This window comes from Empidonax traillii, unplaced genomic scaffold (assembly GCF_003031625.1).
Source record: "Empidonax traillii isolate 1590-97213 ecotype Southwest subspecies unplaced genomic scaffold, ASM303162v1 scaffold127:size982661, whole genome shotgun sequence".
Classification (NCBI taxonomy): Eukaryota; Metazoa; Chordata; class Aves; order Passeriformes; family Tyrannidae; genus Empidonax; species Empidonax traillii.
Window position 1 is genome coordinate 135,277 of NW_020955320.1, and position 21,477 is coordinate 156,753.

Consider the following 21,477-nt stretch of genomic DNA (forward strand, 5'->3'; position numbering starts at 1 on the left):
AAGGCCCCATATTTGTTTTTCTCTTTGCTTCTGGTCTTTGTTAACACAGCTCCTTTCCCAACCCTCTGTGTGCTGGTACTTCTGATGCTGGTACTTCTGTATGCATGCTGTATCCCGTGTTAGTCCCATTCAGAGCTACCTGGATTCACAGAGGTTTCATGGCTGCCACCTATTAGTGCCATGAAACCCATCCCAACAGTCACACCACAAATGTGTCCAACTAGAGCCTTCTGTTCTGGAAATCAGATCAAATTTCCTGCATGGTCTGCTTCTCCTCTTGGTGGCTCTAAATATTTAGTCCTTGAAACATACCATGGCAAAATGTATTTAGCTTTACAGATGTTCTGGTTTCTGTTGTACTCAGCTCCTGTGCACAGAATGTGAACTGTGTGTTCGCTTCTGTGTTGGTTACCTTTGTTAGCAAGGGCAAAGAGAGGGAGGGATCTTCATATCTCAGAAAAGGGCATTGGGATTTACTGGGTTAGCAAAGTGGAACTATTTTTAATGCATCAGTCATCTGTCTCTATGTTTCTACTCCATATCCCTAGTTCTTGTAATCAAAAATAGCTTCTGGAGTAGTGAGTGTTTTTCTGATACAAGGTCTTTTCAAAAATATTTTTATACTGTCATGAGAACTAAAGGATTTAATGAAACATAAAAAATCCATTTTACTTCTTTTTCATAACTTTTCTCCTTTTAACCCATAGTTCTGATACAGAAAAATTAGAGTGAAATCCTTCAAAAATGTTGATAAACAACAACAAAAAAATTTCTGTATGTGTAAAGGTACTTTCAATCAAATCTGATGATTGCAATGGAAAGTAAAAAATTTATATGAAGGGTTTACAAATTGAAATTTAGAATTATTTTTTACTTTGTAGAAAGCATGACCTTTCTTCAGTTTTGTTTAAATTGACTCATGTGAAACAAATTACTCAAAAATAAGAAATGTATCACTTTTTTCCCTTGCCCCTTCCTTCTCTTCTTGCACTCTGTTTTGGTTAGCTCTCTGTATTTTCCACTGTAGTAAGTTATCTTAACTCTCATTTTATGAAGAATTCTCAGTAAGTAGATGTGCATTTAGATGAAACAGACAGCAAGATCTCCATTAACAGTAGGGTTTAGCAAGAGCAATGTGTAGTGTGCGTTTGTTCATGTGTTTGTGCATGTGTTAGAGAGGGGCAGAGCTGTGTATTTCTATAGAGAGAGGCTAAGTAAGTGATGCCAGGCTGTTCCTCCCTAATACAAAGCCTTGCAGAGCTTTAAGTTAGAAGTTAATGAGCTTAATCTCTTCCCTAGTTAGAAGGTAAAAATTATTTTCTTAAGACATCTACTTTCTGTTGTTATTTTTCCCATATTTTCACTTTCAGATTCCTTCAGTTTCTGTAATGGAACCTTTTTTAGTGCCCAGCATGCATTAAGCATGTTTTTTGGGCACGTGGACCTGTTTTGCATTTCAAGTACCCTGGGAACTGTAGTTTTTGATGAATGAATGAGGTGACAGGAGCTACAGGGAGCACAAGTATTGCTTTCCCTTCCTTGACTGCCTGTCCTTGTTTTTGCCAGTGAAGATGAGGTTACCTTCTGCAATGCTCTCCTTGTTTTTGAAGAGGAACAGTGTTTGGGACATTCCAGTAGAGCAATAACTGAAAGGGCAAAGTTTGTGCTAAAAATAACTCAAGCCAAGCCACAGGCTGTACTTTAGTAAGTTAGTATGTGTTCCACTGCTTTGTAATATGATCCTAATACAATTCATGTGTTTGTATTTGGACAGTTTACCTCCCTGCATTGCCAAACAGTTCATAAGGAGAGGAAAAAAAAAAAGGCGGAGGGGGGTAGAAAAGAAACAGGGTAGAAGCAGTCTAATGGTGTTCTGTGCTTCCTCAGATGTCTGATTCCAGGGTAAAGGTTCTCATTGTTTTTACTCTTCATGTGTTTGTTTAGATTTTAAGTCCTTTGAATTTTTATAGTGGATTTATATACTATCTCTGTATAAATACTTACTTTGTCTTCACAGTCTATTGATGGCTTGCATGAAAAAGGAATGGTTGAAGATGTTCATTGTGGCTCCATGAAGAGTATGCGACCTCCTCATCCTGGAATGGGCCCACCTCAGAGTCCAATGGATCAGCATAGCCAAGGTCTGTCCATACTGTGTATGCTGTGTGATTTTGGGGTCCCTTTGCTCCGCAAAGAATCTGTAGTAGCATGTAACAGATTTCCAGTTATTTCCTTTCAGCTTTGTTTGGAAAGGCTGAGTAAAGCAAGGAGAATAACTGAATCCCTTTGCTTTCTGGAGTGTCCATCAGTCACGTGGTGGAAAAAAGCTAAGGTTCAAACCTGTGGCTGGGGCAAGTAATTCACCTAAATCTATCACAGATTTCAGTTCACATCTCTAAAAAAACCCTCCATCTAGTTATCTCCTATTTTATGTGCCTGTTTTAAATATAAGTGCATTAAATATGATTTCTTTTAATCCTTTGGTGAAGAAATTATAAGAGAAAAGAACCCAAGCAAACCTGGAGAAATTCTTTAACGCTTGTAATGTTAAAGTGCTGATCAAAGTTCTTTCCAATGTTTTTTATGCCAGAAAATAGAAACTCTTTTTCACACATTGCTACATGCCTTTTTTGTGTCTTATAGTCCACAACATGAAAGGACGTGAGCAACCTGGTATGTTGGAAACACTTGCTCCTATTAATAAGTTCATCAGATAAGGCTTTGTATATTGCATGGTTAATTATGTTACAGCAACATCTGAAGAATCTCAAATGAAATTAGGCTCTTGGCGTGACACACTCTACACAGATCTATTAAGAGGTGCTCCTCATTTGATGCATTTACATGTTTATGACATAGGATAGGGGAAATGTTGGAAGGAAAAAAACCAGCTACAGATCAGCAAAATGATTGAGCCTGAACTGGTTTGTGACTTTTCAGTGGGATGTGACTGAAGTACTAGTCTTTAATTTGTCAGCTGAATCCCATCCTGGGACCTTGAAAATTAGAAAGTAAATTTTCCATTAAACCTTTCAATATCAGTTAAGTAAAATAGAACTGACTATGTAGAGGCAAATTCTTCATCAGGTAAAACCCATTGATTTCTACAAGATGCAAGCATGATCATCTGAGAGAAAAATTTTACTTGTCTTTGCATTCAGAGGACATCTTGCATGTGATGAAGAGAGCATTTAGTCTGACGATGAAGATGGGTCAAACTGGAACATTATATGCTGAAAATACAAAAGCATGAATTGCAAATACTTCAAATACAAGTAGCCCCTGAGTTGTTTTCATATGTGTGCAGGCTGAGATTACACTTTCAGGTAGTTTTGCTCTGCAAAAAGATGATTGTATTTGTAGGAGCTCTGTCAGGCTAAGGACTGCAGATCTCTGCTCTCTTTTTGGTGTATGCTGTCAACTCTTACAAGGTCAGTAGACATTACTGGAGTTCTAATATGGAGCAGGCTTTTAAAAGAAACAGTCGAAAAAGCCCACACATGCTCTAGTATTTCTAATACTCTTCTTGACATCATAGAGGAACATTATAGCTTTCTTTGCCTCTGTGTCTCCATTTTTTTATTCTTCCCCAGTTAACCTTTTCCACAAAAAATGGTGATGGTACTTGAGACTGTTCTGATACCGGCTGGGCAAAGTCCCATTTGCTAACCTTGTACTTTCTCCCCGTTAGTTTGCAGATCCAAGAGAGAAAACCAGATTCCTTAATAGATTTTCAACCTACTGGTTACTTTTTGTTTGATATCCCACTACATTAGACTTGTGTTTTTACAAGTTTTGTGGAAATATGCAAGGTGTTAAAAGAGAGGGAGTTTAACCATGCCCACACTCATGGCAAAAAAAGGACAGTATCAACTCTTTGAGAATCCACAGAAAAATGCCTGGTAACTCTTAAAATCCTGACAAAATCTTCAGCTGTGTATGGTAGATTGTTAGAAAACAAGATCTACTATAAGGTTCATTTCTTTATAAATATGTGATTGTTGAGCTTGCAGTACACAATTATGTACAATTTTTAACAACATGAGTGTCAAATAAAAATTACACCTTATTAGTTCGAGGTCCTTTTTTTTCGTGGCTTATTGTTTGTAGGCCTCAAGTTGAAGTAGATAAATATGCACTAATTAATATTTTTGGGGTGTTTTGGGGAAAGTAGATGAAGAAGTTTAAAACCTCAGGAAATGGATCACTCTAAACTTTGGCCATTAGTTTGGAAGCATCAGCAGAATGGCCATTTATCAGTTAAATATTGCTCTGGTTAAATCAAAGAACATTGTCTTTTAATTTTATGCCTATGATTCAGGTAATTGAGAATAGTCTTAGGGAAAAGCCACAGAATCACAGAAACATAGTATGGTTTGGGTTGGAGGGGGACCTTTAAAAGTTGTTTAGTCCAACTCCCTTGCAGTGAACAGGTACATCTTCAGCTAGATCAGGTCGTTCAGAACACCGTTGAAATTGACCTTGAATGTTCCCAGGGATGTGACATGTACCACTGCTCTGGGCAACCTATGCCAGGGTTGGACCACCCTCATTAAAAAAAAAAAAGTCTTCCTTTTATCTAGTCTGAATTTACTCTCTAAAACTGTGTCTCCTGTCACTACAGGTCCTTTTTAAAAGTCTCTTTCCATCTTTCTTGTAAGCAACTTCAAGTTTTGAAAAGTCTTAATAAGGTCTTCCTGGAACCTTCTCTTCCCCAGGCTGAACAACTCCAACTCTCTCAGCCTGTCCTCTTGGGAGAGGTACTCCAGACCTCTGATCATCTTCATGGACCTCCTCTGGACCCACTCCAATAGATCCGTCTTTCCTTTGCAGAGAGTTTCAAAGCTGGATGTAGTAGTTCAGATAGGGTCTTACAAGAGCAGAGCAGGAAAAACAACTGTTCACGCTGCTTTTGATGAGCCCAGGATGTGGTTTGCTTTATGGGCTACAAGTGCACATTGCCAGGTCATGTCAAACTGGTTGTCCACCAGCACCCCTAGGCCTGTCTTGGCAGGGCTGCTCTCAATCCCTGCATCCCCAGCCTGTATTGGTACTAGAGATTGCCTTGACCCTTGTGTGGGACCTTGCACTTGGCCCTGTTGAACTTCATGAGGTTCAAAAAGTCACAATTCTTGAGGTTGTCCAGGTTGGTAAGTTAGAGTAGGAAACAGTGGAAAGAATAGGAAGATGGATAGTATTCATAAAATGCTTCAGTTCTTAGAGATTTGAGTGGAACAGTTGTGATAAATGTGTAGGCCGCAGTCCTTCTGTATGCAGTTTACAGTTGGAAGTGATCACAAAATGAGATTTCATTTAGATGTCAAATGATCCAATACCAGTCATTCTTCTTTTGTTAAAGAAGAAAGTTTTGCAAAAGATTGTCTTTAAGTAAAAGGCAAGTTTTTTTATAAAATAAGTGCTTACAAATGGGGGTGATAAATTAGAAATAAATTGGCAAACTGCACATACAGTTGTAGATATGATTTATGTAAATCAAGCATTCAGTTGAGAATGAACAGTAAGAGAATACTGATAGAGAATTTTGAAAGTAGTGATTCTTATGGTCTGTGTTAAGAAATAATTACCCTTTTTTTTGAGGTGAGATGAATGATGAGAAGATTAGAAACACTTAAGAGCTAAATCTACAAAAAATCTGTAATTTTTCCTGAGTGCTTTTATGCTGTTTGAATGGCAGTTACTGTTCTGAGGTTTTTGCCTTTTTTTAACAGTAATTGCTAAGTTGAGGTATGCAGCTTTAGTTCCTGGATTTATATTTTCTTCTTACTCAGTGAGATGCTAGTCATGCAGAAAGAATGTGTTACTAGCTCAGACAGATTGATACATTTTTATTGCATACTGAAATAGGATAATTTTCAGGAGTCTGATGTTAATTTATAGGGAAAATAGTATGAAATGGTATCTTTCGCCTCAACAGTTACTCCTTTCCACTCTTAATGCCAAATTGGTGAAAGGGTGACTTTCCTGACGGGTTTTCGTCACAAATTTTCTTTTCTTGAACTTACACGTGATGTCCCTGTGAAGTCTTAATACCTTTCTTTTGATGCTAATAGGTTAAATGGAAGAAAAAAACATCATTCCAACTTCATGTTTAGCTGTTTAAATAGTAAACTTACTTAATTTAACTGAATCTGAATTGTATTAAATTCTGCCTTCAGCCTCCGTGAATCAGCTGTGCTGAAATTCGCAGTATTTATATGAAAAGTATTAAATTTATCATAAATTGTTAGGCTGTTAAACAGTTCTTCAGAAGATTAAAATTACAGTTAGATTTGACTTTGTAAGAGGACTGGGAAAAGTTGCAAAGACAAGCCAGATACATATATAAAATAAAATATTTTAAATAATTCATAAGAATATATAAATGGACTGAAGTTAACAATTTCTGTATTTTCAGGATTTGGAGCAAATGAAATCACTGTGTTACAGCAGTGAAATACAATCCAGTTTGAGTTGTTTGTCTGTCTTTCCTTGCTGTTTGTAGATGGAAACATAAGGCCTGCAGATTCTGGGACTTGATCTGTATTTATTTTTTATCATCTTGCAGTATGTTAAAAAGTTTAACTTACAGAATTCATTAGTATACTGCTACTTCACAGGCAATATTCATTGTCCTTACTTAAATTAGTTACACTTCCTCTTCTGAATTCTTTCAGCCTTTGAAAGATGAGAAAAGATCTGCCCCCTTATGCACCTACCTGCCGGTGTAAGACCTTTCAGTAGTTTATTTCTATACTCCTTATCTTAAATGACTTGGACACACGTGACCTTTCTCTTTGTTCAGAGTTTCACAAGAACTGGTGTTAACACTGGCCACACTACAGACAGGGAAGTGTTATATTTTGCTTACCTTAAGAAAGTTTGTAGCCTCAGTCCAATAAGGAGGTATTTTCCACTGTGATCTAAGATGTTTTGCTTTCCTGCTATGTGTTATGGAGATGTATTTGGTTGCTTTTTTGTTGTTTATGCTAACTTCAGTTGATGGTTGAAGTGATTGTTAAATGACTTACACAACTATATTTCTTCAATCCTATCTGTATCTTCCTGATCCACAAATTCTCTTACAGTCACATTTGTGAGTAAAAATGTACCCTTGCTAATGGTTTTAGCATAAAAAGGTGACATACATGATCCTCAGACACTTTCATTGTTTAAGTCTTCTTAATTTTTAATGGTGAGTCAAGACCTCAGTTCAACATTCTGTGTTTGGACTGCTAAAACCTAGACTCCTCCTCTGTCATACTCATTACCAGGGTCTAGAATTCATTCAGATGTGTTCTTTTTTGTTTCATTATAGCATTAAATGTGAAGAAAAAGGTCTCAGTTTTTAGCTCTCTGGTTCTTCAGCTTTAAAACAGATAAGAAAGATGTTACTTGTTTCTGTTAACTAAATGAGACAGAAAGCAAGTAGAGCTGAAACTTTGCATACAGTCTTCCCTCCAAAAATACGTGGGTTTGGTGATGTGTTAGAACTAGGATTTCTTCCAGTGTTAATATTGTAAAGAATATGCGTTGTTTATCATGTGCTGTGGTAGCGTGTTGAAAAGTTGATACTAGTGGATGAAAAGAGTGATATATTGCTGATCATGTATACAGTTAAGAAAACAGTGGATTTTTTACTGCTGAAAACTTGAGACTAGTCTGTGATGTGCTGCTTCTGTGACCCACTGAAGGATTATGGAGAAGACAGATCGGACTTTCCTCAGAGATGCATAGCAAAAGCAGAAAAGTAATGGTCAGAAATTATGTGAATGAAATTCTGGTGGGACTTAAGAGAAAGGAAATTCAGATTGATTAAGAATCATTGTCATTGGAGGTTTTCAGAACTCAAACAAGATAAACCTGTTTCTGGAGAAACCTGATACAGCATTAAATGATAGGTTGGACTGTTGGGCCTTCCTTTCCTCATGCTGGATGACTTCTACTCTATATTTTTTGGAACTATAGGTTATGTATTGTCTTTTGCAAATGTGTAGATTTCTTATGTTTTGTTGTGCACATTATCATTCAGTGCTTTTGCCATCTACCTTTCTCAAGGTTAAATTAAACAATGATTCATGCAGAATAAAAAAGAAAAATTTCTGTGGAAGGTGTAGAAGAAGGGGTGTTTGGCAGTTCAGCAAGTAATAATTAGCTAGGTAATTAAAAACCTGCTGAATATTTACTGTGGAAATTCATGTGTGTTACAGAAAAATGCATTTGAAAATCTTCATAGCAGATGAAAGCATGTTTGCAGAGTTCAAAAGCCTCTCTGTCTTTGCCTGTATATTTAGCATTCCAGGGGACTGTGCCTCAAATATTTTTCATTTATGGTATATGGTGGTTAAACTCAAATTTAGCAGATCTTTATGTGTGCATGCTCAGTTATATTAAAGTATGTGTAATAGGACAGGAAAAAAGCAAGTAGGATAAACACTTCATTAGGACAGGCTTGTGTCTCTGTGTATTGTCTCACTGTCTTATGAAAGTTTTCAGACTGTAAAGGAAAATATCCATATAGCATAACAAAATTTATATTTTGTAAATGCCACATTTTATCCCCTTTGCAAGAAGTTTGGAAGGTTCTGACATATTTCACGGGAGTTTGTTTTCATTCTTCCTCTTGTCAAGCATAGTTTCCTGTTGTTAGGAATCCTAATGCAGATGACTTTGAGGGAGAGAGAAAGTGTAAATAATAAACATATATCTAGAAGGCTCAAAAAACTTCTGAAAACTCCTCTTTGCAAAACATAGTCACAGACTTGTGCCTCAAACTGTCAGGACTGAAAAAAAGTACTCAATATCTTACACCACTGTTCTAAATTTTTATAGTCCAGATGGATTTCAAGATCCTGAGTCTGACATCTGTCAGTGATTAAGGAATTTATAACTTGGACAATATAACCTGAGGAGGGAAAGAAACTATTCTTTGAAATGCAGTTTAGAAAACAATGTAGTTTGAATTTGGTGCCATTTAAAGTGAATCCTGAGATTTAAAAATGTAATAATGGATAAACATTGCAATAAACCCCATTTTATACTATAAAACAGTAATGTAGTTGTATTTTTGTTGTTGTTGTTGTTGTGACATAGTGGTTGTTTTTTTAAAGCAGTGTTCTCAGCAAGAGGGATCTGTAGCTTTTGCCCTATTTTCTTTTTAAAAAATTAAGAGACAAAAGTAAGTTAGTGGAAGGAGATGAATAAATGGAATAAATTTACACTTTTTTACCATACCTTTTATCATCATCAAGGGATGTATAAAAATTTTTATATTAGCTAGTAAGTAGCTTCAGTAATTACAACTTCCTTTTTTTTGAACTCCTCCCCTCACTTTCTCCTTTTTCTCTTAAACTGTGTAATTTTTCTTACCCTCATCAGAATCTTTTTTCTTTCCAGTCATCATCTTCTTTAGATTGAACTCACTCTGTTTCTGTCTTGTCTGGTCTTTCCCCTCACAAAACCATTTTTTTCCTACTGTACTTCCAACTCGGTTTCCTTTTTTAGAACTGAAATCCTCTCTTTTTTGTCTGTGTCATACTTACAACTTTTACTTTGTTACATTTTTATCCCCAGACCTCAGCATCAATTAGCACAAATATCAATTCCCTAGCACTCTCATTTCTCCGTTTTTTTAAGTTCTAGTGACTTACAGCTCCTGTCATCCCAGAAGAGCTGAAACTACTTTGAGGTTTTGCCTATGTTGCCTTTACTGAAGGGTCAGTAGGAACAGTGAAGGTAAAGAGAGGGCAAAATTTCTTTCTTCTGTGATCTGGACTCCATATAGGTGAAATTGATCTAGTTTCACTTGAAAGTGACAGGAAGAAGAGTGAGGGAAGATTTGGTGTAGATTTGGTGTCAGGAATGTGGCATGAACATAGGAGTTCTGTGATCTGTAGCGTCCTAACATGGAACAGAAATAAACCAGAAGATTTCTAGATTTTTTTTTTATAATTATTATTTTTGTAGGCTTTTCCAGTTTTTAAGAACATTATTTGTGTTCCACAGTATCAGAATGGAGGTGGGTAAATATCATAACCTCTTTTTCATTCTTAGTGAGTGAAAAAAAATAAATTTGCTGTCTGCTATGCATTGTGAAACTCAAGGACAGTAGGTGTAATTAAAATTCAAGTGCTTTAATATTTCAGAACTGTGATTGCTCTGCTAGAACTTTACAGAGTAGCATAGTCTTCAGTAGCTTCTTCAGAGGGTGATTTTTATGCTCGCAGTTGATGTCGCAAACTGTTGAGCACCCAGATGGCAGAAGGTATTGAGCATTCCTCTGGCTCAAACCTTTACTCTCTATACATTAAAGAGCAATTGTATAGAAAGTGAATATGATTTCTTTCTATTTCTGTAAGTTGGTGAGTTTTGGCCAAGAGGGGCTGCAGAAGTGAGTGACTATTTCCTAATGTGTGTGCATCAAAACTTAGAGTATTAAACTTTAAACTAGGCAGACTTCACTGCATGTGTTCCACAAGGAAATGTTTATCTAGAATTCTAGTAAACAGTACCATATCCTTATGCTTCTGAATTGTATTTCATATTGTAGTTTGTCTTACCCTTTGTCTTACATTTGAAGTAATTGTTATTTTTAGGAAATTTTGGACTAAATAATTGTAGTTCTTTTCAAAGAATAACTCCTGAGACTATCTTGATGTCCCAGGGAACTTCAGATTGCACTTTGTCATTGCAGAAAATACTACAGCTATCCTGACTTGAGATAGACGTTTTTTTACTCTGTGTACTGTTAAAGAAATTTGATGGAGTCTAGATTTAACTAACAGAAAGGTAACTTTGTTCTTTTACCCGTTCTAGGTTATATGTCGCCACACCCATCTCCGCTAGGAGCACCAGAGCATGTGTCCAGTCCAATGTCTGGAGGAGGTCCAACACCACCTCAGATGACACCCAGTCAGCCAGGACCCATTATACCAGGAGACCCACAAGTTATGAACCAGGCTAACAGAGGGCCTTCCCCTTTCAGCCCTGCACAGCTGCATCAGCTGCGGGCTCAGATTCTGGCATATAAAATGTTGGCTAGAGGTCAGCCTTTACCTGAAAACCTCCAGCTTGCTGTTCAGGGCAAGAGGACCCTGCCTGGCATTCAACAGCAGCAGCCTCCCAGTGCCTTCAGCAGACAATCTGGTAAGTGAATGCCTGGTAAGAGTCATTGCTCAGGTAATTCTTGAAGGTCTGCCTGGGGTGGATTAAGAAATGGGTACCATACAGGGCTGTAATATGGGACTGTACTCTGGCATCGAAGTGAACAGCGTGGCCCTTGATTTTAAGCTTGAACAAGTGCATAAAACACATCTATTATTAATAGGGTATTGTCAAAACTGAAATAGAAGTTATTTCACTGTGCAGTACTATGTCTGTCCTAATTATGGTTGCCAATTTTTGAATGTTAATCATACCATACTGATAGCAATTTCACTGTTTTTCTTAGAGTGAAATTTCAGTCTTCTGTCTCTATGCAGGAAAGCACATAAATAATCGGGAGTGAGTTGCCTGATTATTTAGGTTGTTGAAAGTAAAACAAACTATGTGTAGATGTAAGGAAAAAAAAGGGTCCTGATTTTTTTCTCTTAATGGTAATAGATATTATATTGTGGTAAGCAAGCACATTTTGCTCCTAAGAAAACTGCACCTGTTAGTTCTAAACACTTCCATTAATGAGTTTTCATTAGAAATTGAAGGTTAAGATGATACTATTTTCTCTTAAATAATCATTTTAATGATTTCACCATTCACTAAATTTCGGTGGATATGGCTTTGCTACCAAATAAGTTGGGATTTTTTCATTAAATATGATTTTAATACACTTCATTACATATATTTTTTCACAATAAAAGCTACTTAAATCCTTATTTAATGAAGAAAAGTACAACTTCCCTGAATAGACTGTCATGTTAGAAAGAAGAATGATGTTTTGAATACTTGAAAATGCTTTGTGTCTTACCAATTTTTTTTTCCTCTGTCAAATTGCAGGTATTGGATTACATGCAATGAGTGGTGCTGCAGCTGGACCAGGGCCTGCTCCGGGGATGCCTGGACATACAACCGCCATTACCCCTAAAACTTGGACTGAAGGTATAGTGGGGAAAAGGTGCAGGGGAAATTGAAAACAAAAGGTAAAAAGACATGAAGAAAAATAGTGTAACCTTTATTGTGTCTAAGATTTTAATCAAGGAGAGTCTAACCTTTTATTCATCTGTGAATGACCCACTTGAAATTACTGCAATTTTTAGACAGACTGAACATGAAGCATATTTTTGCAATCAGAATGAAATATGTAAGCTGCTTGTGCGACAACCATAAAACCTACTTAATAAATAGTTTTCTGAACGTGCTTAGTTGCGGCAAGCTTGTCTTTCGGTGTAGTCTTTGCTACTGTGAACAAAAGTTTTCAAATCATGATAGAATTAGGCTGCTTTCTTTTTTTGTTGTTGTTCATTTGTTTTCTTGTTTTGGAATCGAGTAGCTTTGAATGATCAGTGTAGTCTTCAAGATCAAATGAACAGTATAACCTTTTCCCCCTATGCGATAATCAGGTTTTGAACCCAATCATTCAGATTTCGGTTTACAGACTGATTTTATTGTTTCAAAGTAGAGTGAAAGAAGTATTGATTTTAAAATAATTAGAAAACCTGGTAATACATATTGTTTGAAGTTGTGGAGGATATTTTAGAGACATTTGAAAAAAAGTATAGTAGTGCAGACTTGTGAATAATGCCAGCTTCTTGTATGGTACAGGTATTATGTATGTTATGTTTCTTGTGGGCAAATCTAGGATCAGTGGTGACTCTGTGATAGTTAAGGTCATAACAAAGTCTCTGTCATTATTCGATAACTTAGCGCAACATAAAAAGAAAATGAAATAGCAGTGTGTAATCAGAAGTAGGATTGCTTTTCTTGGAGTACTCCCAATCAATACTTAAAATTTGAGTAGAATAATAAAAAGGGAGTAGGTGTTTCTGGAGAGGTTGTATGTATGAGTTTATGAGGCACAGGGCCTTCTAGCTCAAACGCTGCTGCTAGAAAATTCTGGCAGGTACACAAGATTGCTAGGTGGATGGCTGTAGCTAAATAATCCAGTATGTCATAACAGTATGTCTGTCCTGTTTAACTACAAGCTGCTTAGTGTTCGTCTTTTTTCATTACTGTTTTTTTTTAATATGGAAGAATTCGTTTGTCCTTGCTATATCTTTCTGGAGGTTTTATTTGATGTATTTTTAGAGACTGTGCTTATGTCTTCAGATTTATTTGTCACTCATTACACAGTCATTCAACTTGCATGATTCCCTGAAAACTGAGGCTGCACAGAGGCTTTTGGTGGGCTTGCTTTTTTTCTTATTTTTTATAAGCTGAAGTGCAGTGTTGCTAAATACAGAATCTACAGCTTGTGCTCGAGTTTCTTTTCTGAAATTTGATTCAGATGTGTGAATGACAAATGGTGATCTTGAAGAAATCTTTTTATGTTGATTTCAGGATGCTGGGTTTCAATTAAGGTTGATTACAAGATTGAGATGTACTTTGTAGTTGTTTTCCCTAGCATTAAATGACTATGACTCCTCAGAAACTTAATATTTTTATTCTAGCAATGTCTGTTGTTAGTGTATTTGTGAACATCTGAATGCATAGATAATTTGTCATAATGGCATACTGAAATCTATGACCCCTAGTGTCTATAAATGACAGGTACTATTTTCGTGTTAACTGAGGTGTTACTTTTCAAGACAATTAGAATAATAGAATTCCTAGCATTTGAAATAAATGCAGTTAATAGGAGATCATAATGAAATGCAAGCTATTTATATCTGGCAGTTACTTCCAAATACAGTTGTAAAAATTTTGGTATGGTTATCAAGTTCAGATAGAGCTCTAAAATCAGACCTGCTTCTGCCGTTGTCAGGTTGTGGTATAGATGCTTTCTTCTGAGTGGTGCAGGGAGAGTGAACAAGAGGCAGAATGAGGTCCTGCATTTGCAGGAAGTAATTTCTATAGCTGTTTTATTCTTTCTAACATTAGAATTTAAAGTCTTCAGGAATGGCAAAAGAAACAGCATTTATCATAACGTTTCAGGTGTTTTGTTTTTCTTTGGGCCACTTCTTGCAGTGTATCGTACACTTGCATTTTAGTATGTCTGTTTTAAAAGCAGAATGTAGTCTATCTCAGTGTGCTTTTTCTGGTGATACTGAATGTTTGCCTTACCTTCATTTCTGTCTTCAGAAACCATGTGGATTTTGTTCCTGCTTTCCATAACTCATGTTACGAATCAGTACTATTACTGTTTCAGGCCAAGCCCCAGATATGAGTGTCTCCAATGCACAACAAAAGCTTCCAGCACCAGCCCCTAGTGGGAGGCCTTCTCCTGCCCCCACTGCCACCCAGCCTGCTGCCACCATGCCTGGGCCCTCTGTACCACAGCCACCACCTGGACAACCTTCTCCCATTGTCCAGCTGCAGCAAAAGCAGAATCGCATCAGCCCTATCCAGAAACCACAAGGATTGGATCCTGTTGAAATACTCCAAGAACGTGAATATAGGTAAAAGCAAATAACAAGATTAAAATGCACATGCAGATTCTTGTTTTTCACATTCTCAACTGATACTCCTTTCCATCAGCTCCTGTAGTACCAGTCGTGTAAACTGAGTTTCCAGAGAGATGCTGTGTCACAGAGAAGTACACAAACCTCAGACCAAATGATGATTTAATTCTTCCCCAAGTTACAAACTAGTAAAACGTGCTGGCAGTATCATTGCGAACCACTTAGGTTTAAAACAGGCTCAAAGGCTCTGTTGGGTTAGTGTATTACTTGGATGGTGCAAACAGTGAAAATTAGGAAATCAAAATCCTTGTAATCTACAGAGAAATCAATTCAGTGCAGAAAGTTTTCAGTATTATAAACAAAAGGGAAGTTAGAAGAGAGCAGTGGGGGTCAAAAGGCTGATGAGTTAGTGGCTACAGCAAAATCAAATTTTATTAGGGATGATGTCATTGGCTGGCTACCAAAGACTAGAGATAATAGTAAGAAAGCACAGGCAAGATTAAAAAAGGTTACCAGAACACATGATTTTTAAAAATTGCCTCCTGAGTGAATTAGATGGATGGTGAAGTATATTTGCTAGAAAGTATAAAGGGTGACCTTTTTTTTGGAGTTAAAAAGAGACTTCTTCCCTCTTCTAATCAGCAAGCTTCTTAAACAACTGACCTAGAGAGTCTGCTAGGCAGAAGGATTTTGACCTGCACTTAAAATATGTTCCTGATGATCATTAGTCAGAGGGAAGTAATTGCACTTAGGGTATTTACTAGTTTTGGACTGATGATGCGTCTTGAAGTTACTTTAACAGTGAGTTTCTAGGAAAGGCAACCAAAAAGGACGGTGATCTCACAGAAGACTGGTTTAGTGACTTTCGCTTTCTGAAGGTAAAACACCACAAAGTATTTCAGGCCTTGATTGCAGAAAAATTTTGTATCAGATAATGCTTAAGTAATTTATCAGCATGTTTTTGTTGTTATTCTGTCAGTCTTACCCTTATATACCCTAGGACTGAATTGCCATAACTGTCTCAGTGTGAGCAATCCCTTTTTTCTAGCATCTTTTTCAGAAAGCTTGCAGAACACACCATTATATTGTCTACCCTTGCTCTGACTGAAGAATTGGAGCACTAGGGGATCATTTGGCCAGTATATAATCTCAAATTGTTACTTCTCCTGTCTTTCCAGCCCTGCTCTGTTGCACTATTTGTGCCAATAGATTATGCCTTAGTATGCATAAATGAAGGAAAGTGAGCAATGACAGAAAATAGTGGTGATGCTTTTACTAATTTAGAGAACCAGTTGCAATACAGCATATCTACAAGTTCTAAATATACTGATCTTCTTAGCAGAGTAAGTGAAGTGAAAATTTAATAGGGATTCTGCAGCAGAAGGGTTTTATGTTTTTATTTTTTATGTTAGCATGTAGATAAAGATCCGAGCTTTTTTAGTGTTGAACAGTACTGGTGTTTGGTTTTGTTTTGAATACCAGAATAAGTAGAATTCCATGAAATCTTTTCATTAGTGAAAACTGTAACATCAGAGAAAAGCTTTGAAAGAAGCAGTGTAACAGCTTTGAATGGTGTTTTATTTCGGTTTAATATAGGCAAGTTTAATTCAGAAACATGATGTATTCACAATTTCATAATGAATAAGGAGTAGGAAAAAGCCAATACAAACATTTGTATCCTGAAACCAGTGAGGTTAGTGAAAGCTTTATGAAACAATTGACTCTTGAGATCTCATAGTAAAATGTTTTAATAAAGGGGCATTATACTTTGAAGTATTTTTCTAAGCACTTTAAAGTACTTATAAAACTGTTTGAATTACACATTTGCATGAAAAGAAAGAATGTAGGTATTTTAAAGATGCATATTTCAAACTTATAGAAAGACGCAAAAGGTAAAATTTTGGTCTATGGCCTTATTATGGCAAAGTGTGAACTTTTAATTGGATGAACCTGGGAATTCTTGAAAGTTGCAGATTATATGTACTCCGTACCTGTAGTGGTTTTGGCAGGCACGGAGTTACATTTCACACAGTAGCTTGTATGGGGCTGTATTTGGGATTTGTGCTGAAAATTGCATTGATAAGACACTGATGTTATAGTTACTGCTGAGCAGTGCTTACACAATTTTGAGTTCTTGACACCTCCCCATCAACGAAGAGGCTGGGAATGCAGAAAAAGATGGGAGGCGACACAGTTGGGCCAGCTGACCCCAACTGATGACAGGGATATTCTGTACCATATGATGTCATCATGCTCAGCAAGGGGAAAGTTGGCGAAGGCCCTCAGGTTAAGGACTGGCTGAGCATCACCAACCAGTGAACAACTGGTGGTGAGCAAGTGTTTTTATTTGCATCATGTCTTTCTTGGAATTTACTTTCCTCTCTCTTTATTACTTTTTTCCCCTCTCTCCTTACAATTTAGAAAAATAATTATTTTAAATTATTAAGCTGTTTTTATCTCAACTCACAAGTTCCTTTTGTGATTACTCTTACCCTTCTGATTCTCCCCACTATTGCACTGGGAATGGGAGAGGAGTGAGGGAGCTGTCTGGTGATTAGTTGCTGACCAGAGTTAAACTGTCAGTGACTTGAACATGGTTTTCTGGACTAAGAATATGAAGTGGGCTGCTGAAGAGACAGTAATTTAGTGCCAATTCATCAGCTATGTGATAAAATGTTAATTCTTGATGTGTTTGGCCATTTCTCTGGTTGTATGCAACCTCTCTAGTGCTTAACAACAGATTTTTTTGGGAGGATCATTCTGCCATATATACATTTTCATTTCTTAAGGGATCATGCATATGATTTATATGTTAGAACATGTTTTACACGCAGAACAATATTGTAAACATGAAATATGTTCGTTTTTGCTAAACTTTTGTAATTTTCCAAAATTGCATTTAATTTTTTTTTTGAGTGGTAGCTGTTTGTTCTTCCTTTCACTGTTTCTAGGAAGTTACATGGTTTGTTTCATCAAACAATTCATCAAATAGGCATTTAGAAGTACATTGAAGTTTCTGTTCGTTAACCACATGTTAAATAGACTAGTACAGATGGAGAAGCAATAATGCAGCTATTAATATACTGTGGAATCCGAAAAAGCTTTAAATCTAATGAAACATCACCAGGCTGATTTTTCTCCCCGAAAAGCCTTGATCTGACTTAAAAAGGGCCCCAGTGTATATTAACAAAGAGAAAGAAAATGGAAAGTTAATGTTGCTGTCACGTTCATGTAGTTGTCCTGTGTTATTGTGAAATGAGATTATGTGATAATTGTTAATCTGTCTGTGACTAAAGATGGATAAAAAGAAACATAGATATTTACAATTCTGATCAGTATAAGAAGTTAAATGATTGTTGTGTGGAGAGCTGTTAAAATTGTGTTCCTTTAAATCTGGTCAGAATGAAAAATTCGTAATATGCTGTACTTGTTTGACCCTGGCTGGACACCAGACACCCATCAGTGCAGCTCTATCACAGGGGAAAGAAAATATCAGAGAAGTTCATGAGCTGAGATAAGGACAGGGAGAGATCACTCACCGAATACCATCACAGGCAAAACATATTCAAATTGGAGATACTGAATAATTGAATTTATTAGTAACAAAATCAGAGCAGGATAATGAGAGGTAAAATAAATCTTAAAAACACTGTTCCCCCTTGCCAAGCTCTTCCTCCTCTCTTCCAGCAGGAAATTGGGGATTATGGTCAATTCATCACAGGTTTTTTTCTGATGCTGCTTGGGGAGAGGACTCCTTCCCCTGCTCCAACCTGGGGTCCCTCCCATGGACAAGAGTTCTCCATTAACTTTTCCAGTGTGAATCTGTCCCACAGGCAACAGTTGCCCATGAACTGCTGCAGTGTGGGTTGCTCTTCCATGGGGTGCAGTCCTTCAGGCACAGCCTGCTCCAGCATGGATTCCCCACAAGGTCACAAATCCTACTAAGAAATGTGCTCCAGTGTGGGCTTCTCCCTCTGTGGGTCTGTAGGTCCCTGCCAGGAGCCTGCTCCAGCACGCATTTCCCATGATTTCACAGCCCTCTCTTGAGCATCCACCTTCTCCAGCGTTGGCCACCTCCATATGCTGCAGGTGAATCTCTACACCCCTGTGATCCTCCATGGGCTGCAAGGGGACAGCCTACCTAATAACTTTTTTTCTTTTTAAATATGTTATCACAGAAGCATAATTGTTATATCTTATTGAAATAACAAAACTCTTGGCCAGTGGCACATCTGTCTTGGAGCTGCTTAGCATTGGCTCTGCTGGACATGGGGGAAGATTCTGGCATTTTCTCACAGAAGCCACCCCTATAGCCCCTCTCACTACCAAAACCTGGCCTCGCAAACCCAATATGCATGCTTTTATAAAACTTTTTGTAACATTTTCTTTAAAATAAAGTGCTGCTTTTAAATCTCACTGAATAGCTATCTTAAAGATAATGATGTCTGTCATTTAAAGTTGTGCTATTTTGTTGAAAGGTTTTTTTCCACCTTCTCATTGCTAGTTGAAAAGTAATACACTTGGTAATGTCCTGTAAATTGTGCATGGTTTCTTTCTGCTACCTGCAGAGTATCTTAGGTATCTTCCTGGCTTACTGCAAGGCATCTGTGCCAGACAGGTTTGAATGTAGAACTGTAACCTCTGCTGTTGACCCCAGTTAGTGAGGAAGGGGTGTGCATCACTTGTTTTGAAAAGAGATCTCTGTGTAGATTCCTGGACTACTTTCTGCATGATGAAGATAAAGTGCTGAACTGCAAAGATTAATTAAGTACATCCATTAAATGGTGAGGTTATATCTTCAAATAATTACAAAAAGCATCTAGGAAACTTTTTTCTTTGGATTCTCTTTACCTAATAGCTATAAGCATTTTACCATGAAGATAGCAACAGTCCAACAAACTGCAGTGGTTCTCTTTAAAGACTAGAAGGTAGCTGTGGTGAGAAACACATCAATGTCTGTTAACAAAAGTCTTTTAAAAATCCTACTGACTACTGAAGAAAACATGATTACTGTTGCTACTACTGTCAGTAGCTTAGGCAATATATATAAGTATGTATTATATTCTAGGAAAGTATAAAATTAAACTTCTAGAGAAGTATGAAATTAAACTTCAAAATATGTTCCTTTTTTTGTTTGTTTCAGGTATGTAACCCATCCAACTGCCATTTTTCATTATTCTTCTGTACATACTCCATAGATTTTCATTAGTATTCAAACTTTTTTATTCATTTTAATAGAGAACAGTCCTGATTTTCAATCAGAGTTTTCTGAAGTAATATCTGTGCTGACTTAGAAATACTGATTTTTTTGTTCAGACTCCTTCCCCCTTCTGCCTTCTAAAAGGATGGTTATCACCCACAAAAACATAGAAGTGTCATTGTAGCTCAGTGCAGACCATTTCAATGTAAGAAGGAAAACAGTTGAAGAAAAGTTACCCTGAAAATACTAATTTGCCTTATAATTTAATAATGAAATTTTATGTGCATTTATTTCTGATCAGCTTTTTTATATACTCAAATTGAGAAAAACAAAGAAAATTATTAGCACTGTGAAGGGTCTTTTTTTTTTAATGTGGGGGTGGACTGCATAGTGTTATGATGGGACACAGTAAATACACTATGAGCTTCAATTATGTTTAATCATATCTCAAGAAATATGTGTATTTGGTTTTTTATTAATAATTTTGATGACAGAAATGTACAGCCGAACCCAAGTTTGGCAATTGCTAGTATTTCTGCTGTGTAAACTTTGGCAGGCACTTCCGTGTATTTTGTACCTGGAGTTAAAGTAACAAACCAATTATGACAGAACCAGGAAGTCAACATTTCAGTTCCATATTTGTTTGAAAATGACTCTTACAGTTAGTTACCTAAAACCATAAGGTATGTTGGAAGAACCTACATTAACTTTTTTGTGCTCATCCTCATGTATAGTCCAAGAAGGAACACTCAATACTAAGAAGAATGAAAAAAGAAATTGAAAATATGTTCAGTATTCAGTTGCTTAACTAAGTTCACAGCTCAAAAGAGGAGTTTGGAAAGGTTGTGACTGCTCCCTTAGAGTTTCAATAAAGTCAGGGAAATTGCAGCTTGGCTATAACTGTTTTGTAGGTGATAGTTTCAAGAGAAACATTGCAGCTGTTTGGGAAGGGAAAAAGAGTAATAAATAATTGTTGTGATGCATGATTGCATCCATGTGTGGAGAAGCAACAGGTAGAGCATGCATCAGTGATTTAAAAAAGCATCTTGGCTGCTTTTATGTATGAATGTACACTGCAGAATCAGAATCACAGAATATACTGAGTTGGTACATTAGTCTCCAAGGAACCACTTAATTCTCAAGACTTTGCATCCTTAGGTGCACTAAAATATCTTCTTACTGACTGGAATGCCCAGTGACAGATGAAGTTATACAAAATGTGTACTTTTTTTACTGTAGTACATATAGTGGAAATAAAATAAGCCAGTGTCGTTTTCTGAATGAAGACTTCTCCTGCAAGAATAATAAACTTCTCTGGGTCTGGACAAATATTTGCAGCTTTTAATGGAACTTTCTCCAATTAGGAACTAACTCTTTCTGATTCATTTTTCAGTCTCTATGAAAAACATTACTAATGTAATTCTGCTTCAATTTTTTGCCCTCTTGAAGACAGCAACTTTCTGTCCTGCAGTAAGACAGCATTACATCCTTTTTGTTGTTCCAGGAACTTCAGAATTATTCTGATAATATTAAAATAGAAAAAGAACCAAGTTCTGTTTGGCTTTTCCATTAGTCTCTCTCTTGAATTTGCAAATGAATGCAAAAAAAGATTGTAAAGGAAGAGTGTAATAGAATTTGATTTATAGCGTAGCAGTTATGTAGCTGTGAATACTAACAAAATTTTCATTTGTCAATAAAATAATGAAGTAGAATTCCAGATATTAAGGG

The 21,477-nt window shown here is 36.7% G+C and overlaps 1 protein-coding gene across 3 annotated transcripts in view; it reads left to right on the forward strand.

The window, feature by feature from the left end:
* SMARCA2 (SWI/SNF related, matrix associated, actin dependent regulator of chromatin, subfamily a, member 2) overlaps positions 1 to 21,477 on the forward strand; it is a 116,873-nt gene that overhangs the window by 18,319 nt on the left and 77,077 nt on the right. For all 3 annotated transcript variants that reach the window (XM_027883520.1, XM_027883522.1, XM_027883521.1), the window contains 4 exons: positions 2,018 to 2,141; positions 10,813 to 11,142; positions 11,989 to 12,090; positions 14,297 to 14,546. In XM_027883520.1, coding sequence (XP_027739321.1) covers positions 2,018 to 2,141; positions 10,813 to 11,142; positions 11,989 to 12,090; positions 14,297 to 14,546 — 806 coding nt within the window. The remainder of the gene's footprint in view (positions 1 to 2,017; positions 2,142 to 10,812; positions 11,143 to 11,988; positions 12,091 to 14,296; positions 14,547 to 21,477) is intronic.